We start from the raw sequence: 8,149 nt of genomic DNA, 5'->3' as shown, positions 1-8,149 counted from the left end.
GACCGACCTCTAAACATTCATTTTGTCTAAGGAAGAAGCCCTTAAGAGGCGAAAGAGGAAAGAACTGGAGTCTGCAATGGCTCTTTCTCAGGTAAAGTCATTTTCTCAGTTGATTTCTCTGTCTCTCCTTCCTATAATGCCCTTCTTTGGACTCCCTAATCTTCTCTGCAGTATCCTGCTTGACAGGTATTAATGAAAGTCAAGTATTAATATGCACAATACCTGGGTAAAATCTGGAAGTCAGACTAATTAGGGCAATTTGTTCTGACCTTTTTTTTTTTTTGGCTACACTGCATGGCTTCTGGGACCTTAGTCCCCGACCAGGGATGGAACCCGTGCCCCCTGCAGTGGAAGCACAGAGTCTTAACCACTGGACTGCCAGGGAAGTCCCAAGGGTGTTTTATTCAGTCATGAAATTTAAAGTTTGAAGTCAACCTAAATCTCTGGCAGTTGGAAATTCTTTTTTTTTTTTTTTTTTTTTTTTGCGTTACGCAGGCTTCTCACTGCTGTGGCCTCTCCCGTTGCGGAGCACAGGCTCCGGACGCGCAGGCTCAGTGGCCAGGGCTCACGGGCCCAACCGCTCCACGGCATGTGGGATCCTCCCGGACCGGGGCATGAACCTGCATCCCCTGCATCGGCAGGCGGACTCTCAACCACTGTGCCACCAGGGAAGCCCTGAAAATTCTTTAAATCACTTTCATCACCTCCGTTCCTCAGAGGTTTTCTTTTCATTTTGTTGGTTTTATCCTTTGACACACAGAGGTTTTTACCTTTGATGCACGTAAGGTTCCAGCTTCATTCCTTTGCTAGTAAGGTATCTGGTTTCTCAGCAACATTTGTTATTGAGACTGTCCTTTCCTCTTTGTATAGTTTTGGCAACCCTTATCATTACATTTTCCATATATTCCAAGGATTATTTGGAATCTGATTTCTAATCTGATCCATTGGTTTATGTATGTGTGTTTATGCCAGTACTACATCATCCTGATTACTTTGTAATACATTTTGAAATCTAAAAATGTCAGCCTCCAATTCCTTTTTGAACCATTTTGGCTATTTGGAGTCCCTTGAGATTCTATAGAAATTTTCACAAGATTTTTTTCTATTACTGCAAAAATTGCCACTGAAATTTTAATAGGGATTCCATTGCATCTATAGAACATATTGGGTAATATGGTCATTTTAAGAATCCTAAGTCTTTCAATCCATGAGTACAGGGTGTCTTTTAATTTATTTGTGTCTCCATGGACTTCTTTTAATAATGTTTAGTAGTGTTCAGAGTACAAGTCTTTCACCTTCTTCACTAGTATTTCCTGAGTATTCTATCCCTTTTGATGGTATAGTAAATAATATTGTTCTCTAATTTTCTGGGTTTTTTTTAGCAGAAAAAATTTATAAAAATATAACACTCTTTAACGTTAGAGTGAGAAACACCTTTCTAAACATGATATCAGGCCACCAGAAACCATAAAAAGGACTGACAGATTTGACTACTTTTTTTAAACATAAAATTCTATATGGCAAAAAGTACTAATACAACACTAAAAACTAATAACGAATTGCACAGTTACATGATAGGCAAAAGTATAATCATACATACACAAACATACGTCTACATGTATATATACACGACATATATATGATATATATGTATATGTATCAAGGTGTACATACCAACATAAAGTTCTCACAAGCCAAAAACAAAAAGATAATCACCCCAGAAGAAAAATATGCAAAAGACAAAAATAGGCTTTTATAAATGAGAAATAACAAATGTCAAGTAGTATAAGATACCCTACACTTCACAGACGATAAAAGAAATCCAACTTAAAGTAAGACAGTTTTTTACAGATCATAAATCACATTGGCAAAATGCTGACAATGCCTGCATTTGTGAAGGTTTGGAGAAGGGGCATTTCTATGTGCTGTTGGTAGAAACTGAGTACAGCCTTATCAGAGGGCAAGCTTATCAATACTTAAAATGTGTACTACATCATAATTTTATAATTAAAATGTCATAAAAAGACATTTCCATTTTGATAATTAAAAACAAAAGGAAAGGAAGAGAGAAGCTCAGTTTTGTGTTAAGTGAGTTCATCCATCCTGTGCCATGTTCTATACACAGTGAATGTATAGAAATGTGTATAGAAATGCAACTGATTTTTGCGTGCTAATTTTTTTCTGCTGCAACTTTTCTAAAGTTGTTTTTTGAAGTAATAGTTTACTCGTGGAATTGTTTTGCTTTGTACATATAAAAAACCTTGTCACCTACAAAAAAGATTATTTTATTTTATTTTTTGATTTGGAGAACTTTTTTTTCCCTGTCTAATGCCTCTTCTGCTTATTTCTACTTTCATTTCATTGTGGTTAGACAAGATACTTTTCATGATCTTAATCTTAAATTGTTAAGATTTGTTTTGAGGGGCATCCCTGGTGGCACAGTGGTTGAGAATCTGCCTGCCAATGCAGGGGACATGGGTTCGAGCCCTGGTCCGGGAAGATCCCGCATGCCGCGGAGCAACTAAGCCCGTGCGCCACAACTACTGAGCTTGTGCTCTAGAGCCCGCGAGCTAGAACTACTGAGCCTGCATGCTGCAACTACTGAAGCCCATGCTCCTAGAACCCGTGTTCTGCAACAAGAGAAGCCACTGCAATGAGAAGCCTGTGCACCACAACAAAGAGTAGCCCCCGCCCGCTGCAACTAGAGAAAGCCCTCACACAGCAACGAAGACCCAATGCAGCCAAAAATAAATTAATGTAAAAAAAAAAGATTTGTTTTGTGGCCTAAGATGTGGTCTGTCATAGAGAATGTTTCATGTGTGCTTGAGAGGAATTGTTTTGTTCCTGTTGGGTGCAGTGTTCTGCACATGTCTGTTAGGTACAATTGTTCTACAGTGTTGTCCAAGTCCTCGGTTTCCTTATTCATCTTTTTGTTTGCATGCTAGGGTAAACCTAGGGTATTGAATTCTCATACTAGTATTGTGATGTTATTTATTTCTGTATTTCTGGTATGATTTGCCTCATGTTTTTGGGAGTTCTGATGTTAGAAGTACACGTATTTTAATTGTTATATTTTCTTGGCAACTTACCCTTTTATCATTACATAATGTTTTTGTTTTGGGTTTATTTTGTCTGATGTAATGTAGCCTCATTTGCTCTCTTTAAGATGGAATATCTTTTCCATACTTTCACTTGTCTCCTTTCCGTGTCCTTAGATTTGCCAACATTAGAAGTTCCAATTCTCTGACACATTCTTTCTTTGTCTCCTGCTGTTGCCCTCTCTTTTTCCTCCTGTTACTTTCTCTACTGCTCCCCGCTAAGGCACACTGTGCAGTGCTAAAAGACAGGAGCCCTGGGCAGCTCCCTTTACTCCACTGTTGTAATTTCAGAGGGAATGCATTGAGTGTTTCCTTCTGATCGTGATGTTTGGTGAAATGTTCTTCCTTAATTACCATATATTTTTTTCCATATTGTGTTTTCTCATGATTTTCAATTCTATAAGAAGTTTTAAATTTTATTAGTGTGATAATTCTTTTCTTAATATATGGAAATAATGTATAATACTAATACCTTTTGTTATTTTGAATCAATATTTCATTAGTGGGAAAAACAAACTATGGCTTTTGTTACTGCGTATCTGTGTACACTGAAATCTATTAAATTGTATTTATATTTTTGAATATAATTACTAAGATTGGAGTAAAAGTATTTTTATCATGTCAGTACCATTTAGTACCGTTGATACTTTTAAATTGTCCACAGAATGCTTATTTACATGAATAAAAATGAAAAAAATCATGTAAAAACGTTTCTTGAGACAATTCCTGTATTTCAGTAAATTGTGTGTTTACATGTGTATTGTAGAGTTCATAGATGTTCAAGGCTGTGGCTTTGATAACAGACATCACAATTTCATAACTTTTATGTCTCTTTGCAGTTGAAAGTATATCATAAATATATTTCCTGGCCTTGAGTTTTTTCTACAATATTCTTTTAATGGTTTAAATAGTAGTAAGATTCCTAACATTTTATGTGCATGTGTTTGTGTGCCCACATGTATAATGACCGTTCATGCTCTTCCATCTTATTCACCTTGAACTTCATTCAAGTTTTCTCAGGGAACCCTCTGTCAGTGTACCTTCAACGGTCTGTTACTTAACTTTCTGCTTTTTTAGCTTTCATTCCACAGCTCAGACACGTTAGTTCAAGTGCTTTGCTGTGTCGCTTCTTAGCTTCTTGACCTAAGTTGAGTTTCTCAGAGTGTCTCTGACAGTGTTCTCCTCTGAAAGATGGGAACAGATCTTTCTAATGAGCTATGATGTTTACAAAAAGTTTTTACCAATGAAGCATTTAGAGTAATGCTTAATATATAGGAAATATTCCCATACCTTAAGTCATCGCTATTCTTATTCATTGTCATTTAATATTTTCACTTTTAAAAAAATCCACTGTGGACTTTGTCATCTCTCTTTTTTTTTTTTTTTAACTGTTGACTGTGCCTCGCGGCATGCGGGTTCTTAGTTCCCCAACCAGGACTGAACCTGTGCTCCCTATAGTGGAAGTGTGGAGTCTTAACCACTGGACTACCAGGGACGTCCCAACTTTGTCATCTCTTGAGATGGCAGTCATACTGTAAGTCATGTAGATATAGAATATCTCTCAGTGTGTAAAACACAATATGTAACACTTCTGCATAGCCAAGCCATTGTTGAATTTTATTTGTATTTCATGTATTGTCCACAAATATGAAAAGTCCACATTAATTGGAGGATATCATAATTTTATGAAAAAGCATAAGGAATTAAAATTAGAGACCCATAATTTGCTCCAAATACACTTAAGTGGATCTGTCAGAGTATATACTTTAAATGAATTGATCCTTACCCCTCTCTCCTCTTCTCATTTTTTTGTGAAAATAAGAACTCTCCTCACGGCCCCTTTGTGAAATGTGTTTTCCTTTCAGGAACAGTTGACATTCAAGGATGTGGCCATAGAATTCACTCAGGAGAAGTGGGAATGCCTGGACTCTCCTCAGAGGGCCTTGTACAGGGACGTGATGTTGGAGACCTGCAGGAACCTGCTCTCCCTGGGTGAGGATAACTTCCCTCTAGAAGCTGGGATCTGCTCTTGGGTATCTTTGCATTTTTTCTGTGTGCCTCTTGGGAGCCCCTGTTTTGCTTGACTGATCTGAAATCCCTGTTGACTTGGACATGAAAAGCTCCAGCTTGTGGCATCAGAGGTTTAAAATTACCTTTTCCTTTGATGATCTGCCCATTTTGTGATCCATGAAGGGTCGTTCCAGAACTTAACTTATTTATAATTCCCAATGGCAAACACTTAAATATACTCAGTTTCCTGTTTTCTACCCAGGTGCTTTCAATTTAGGAGTTCTAGGAAGTGAGCTTCATTTCTGCATATTATACTGTTCCTTGTATATTCAGAAGGAGGCAAGCAGTGGGTGAATTTTTGAATTATTTTTCTAGACCCATCAGTAATGTCCTCAATCCTTAGCTGAACAAAGAACTAGGCTTCTAGAAAAGTCACAGCAAATTATGTTTCCTTCCTATATGGCAGAATTTCTAGTTCTCATCTGAATGTTTTACCCATTTTGTAGCAAGAGAAGAGTGCTGTGTTGTGGAGAGTGATGTGGATGTGCTTGAGGATGTATCAAAACGTGAACACAAGTCATAGCTAAGAGGGGCAGAGGGGAAGCCTGGGTAGTCATAGTGTTTGTGAAACTCCCCTCATTGGCTTGATCTATGGAAATACAGAAATGTACGTCTTGTTGTGACTGCTGAGTGTAAAGTTTTCTTCTTTGTGATTTATCACTCTGTCCTTCAACATGTGAAATGTGTTCCTTCATCCTCCACTGGTACTGCACCTCCTACAGAGAGAAAGGCAAAGTCTTTATCATGGCCTGGAACACTGCCCTCTGGCTCCTGTGAACCCCTTGGTGCCTGAATTTGAGGAGCATGAGGTGGGCTATTTTATCAGGGTCTCTTTCCCCTTCATCTGTCCTTCAGGGCATGATTCCATTGGATGCTCTGTTTTCAGTCCATATAGAGAAGAGCTGATGCCTCAAGACTCTAAATCCCTAGACCTTTCCCATTTCTATCCCCATTTGATATTCTTAGAAGACCCAAAGAGAAGATGGGAAAACGCTAGCTGCTCTTTGATTCCGTCTGGCACCTCCGAACCTGCGTGGAGCTGTTTCAAGCCCTCTCTGGTTATGTAGATCCCTCAGACATTTCTTCTGTTCTGCTTTTGCCACGTACTTCAACGCTACGTCAGGCTGATTGGATCTTCTGTGATTGTATTTTTTTGTTTTGTTTTGTTTTTGCTGTACGCAGGCCTCTCACCATTGTGGCCTCTCCCGTTGTGGAGCACAGGTTCCGGACGCACAGGCTCAGTGGCCATGGCTCACGGGCCCAGCCGCTCCGCGGCACGTGGGACCCTCCCGGACTGGGGCACAAACCCGTGTCCCCTTCATCAGCAGGCGAACTCTTAACCACTGTGCCACCAGGGAAGCCCTGTGATTGTATTTTTTAAATTAATTAATAAATTAATTTTTTTTGCTGAGTTGGGTTTTTGTTGCTGCATGTGGGCTTTCTCTAGTTGCGGTGAGCGGGGGCTACTCTTTGTTACAGTGTGTGGGCTTCCCATTACAGTGGCTTCTCTTGTTGCGGAGCACGGGCTCTTGGCACGCGGGCTTCGGTAGTTGTGACACGTGGGCTTCAGTAGTTGTGGCTTGCGGGCTCTAGAGCACAGGCTCAGTAGTTGTGGCGCATGGGTTTAGTTGCTCCGCGGCATGTGAGATCTTCCTGGACCAGGGCTCGAACCCATGTCTCCTGCATTGTCAGGCAGAGTCTTAACGACTGCGCCACCAGGAAAGTCCCTGGATCTTCTGTGATTGTTAGCTTAGGAAAAGTGTAAGGACAGTGAACAGAGAGATCGTCTTTTTAATCCCCTGTCTCTCATGGGGTGAATATGTGCATCTTTCAGGCTTTTAGTTTGGCATCTGTAGGTAGAGCAAATGGTTTCATCTCAAAGTCTGTAGTATCTGACACACATACCTTGTTTTTTTTCCCCACTCTTTTACTACTCTACTCAGTCAGGGAATGTATACTCTTCCTGAGTTCATAGTTTCATAAGTTTACTTGATTTTGCCTCTACAATTTGTTTTTGAAGTACATAGCCCTGGTATCTAAATTTTTATCCAGTTTCTTTGCTGTGATAATCTACCCTTTGTTAACAGACAACTCTTGGTGTACTCTCTATGGAATGTGTTTACTGGGTAACAGCAAATACTTGAACTGAGAATACTTTCCCTCATGTGTTGTAATATTTTCTTGCTACGAACAAAATCACCCCTCAAAGCTACTTAGTAGAGTGCTCAGCATGTCCTAGGGTATGAGACAGAAAGTATCACAAGAGCCTGACCAGTAAGTTTTTTCAGTTTTTGTTTGTTTGTTTTTGAATTTTATTTTAGTTATTTTTTATACAGCAGATTCTTATTAGTTATCCATTTTATACATATTAGTGTATACATGTCAATCCCAATCTCCCAATTCATCACACCCCGCCTGCCCCCCCCCCCCGCCGCCACTTTCCTCCCTTGGTGTCCATACGTTTGTTCTCTACATCTGTGTCTCTATTTCTGCCCTGCAAACCGGTTCATCTGTATCATTTTTCTAGGTTCCACATATATGCGTTAATATACGATATTTGTTTTTCTCTTTCTGACTTACTTCACTCTGTATGACAGTCTCTAGATCCATCCACGTCTCTACAAATGAACCAATTTCGTTCCTTTTTATGGCGGAGTAATATTCCATTGTATATATGTGCCACATCTTCTTTATCCATTCGTCTGTCGATGGGCATTTAGGTTACTCCCATGACCTGGCTATTGTAAATAGTGCTGCAATGAACATTGGGGTGCATGTGTCTTTTTGAATTATGGTTTTCTCTGGGTATGTCACAAATGCATGTCTCAAGGCCACTGTGAAAATATTGTTCTCATATATTAATGACTCTTTTGGCCTCAGTATATGGTATAGGAATTTCTCCTAGCGATAACACTGTCCAAGTTCACATCCTCATGTTTGTGAGGCTGTTGAGTAAACAGTTGTTGATGCCATATTTTTTG

General features: G+C 39.4%; 1 protein-coding gene across 1 annotated transcript; it reads left to right on the top strand.

The window, feature by feature from the left end:
• On the top strand, window positions 1-6,255 carry LOC308605944 (zinc finger protein 677-like). The gene is made up of 3 exons (XM_081216332.1): window positions 1-91; window positions 4,964-5,090; window positions 6,024-6,255. The coding sequence occupies exons 1-3, from the start codon at window positions 77-79 to the stop codon at window positions 6,233-6,235; spliced, it is 354 nt and encodes a 117-aa protein (XP_081072458.1). The 5' UTR covers window positions 1-76; the 3' UTR covers window positions 6,236-6,255.
• Window positions 6,256-8,149: the final 1,894 nt, after the last annotated feature.

Source organism: Mesoplodon bidens, assembly GCF_964165515.1.
Source record: "Mesoplodon bidens genome assembly, chromosome: 18".
In the NCBI taxonomy this organism is placed as follows: Eukaryota; Metazoa; Chordata; class Mammalia; order Artiodactyla; family Ziphiidae; genus Mesoplodon; species Mesoplodon bidens.
Note: the sequence above shows the minus strand (reverse complement) of the source record. Positions and strands in the feature narration are given on the sequence as shown.

What these genes read in the sequence shown, in the direction of transcription:
- LOC308605944 (XM_081216332.1), top strand. An exon ending in CAGGAACCTGCTCTCCCTGG is followed by an intron (nt 5,091 to 6,023) that starts GTGAGGATAACT and finishes TCTGTCCTTCAG; the next exon opens with GGCATGATTCCATTGGATGC.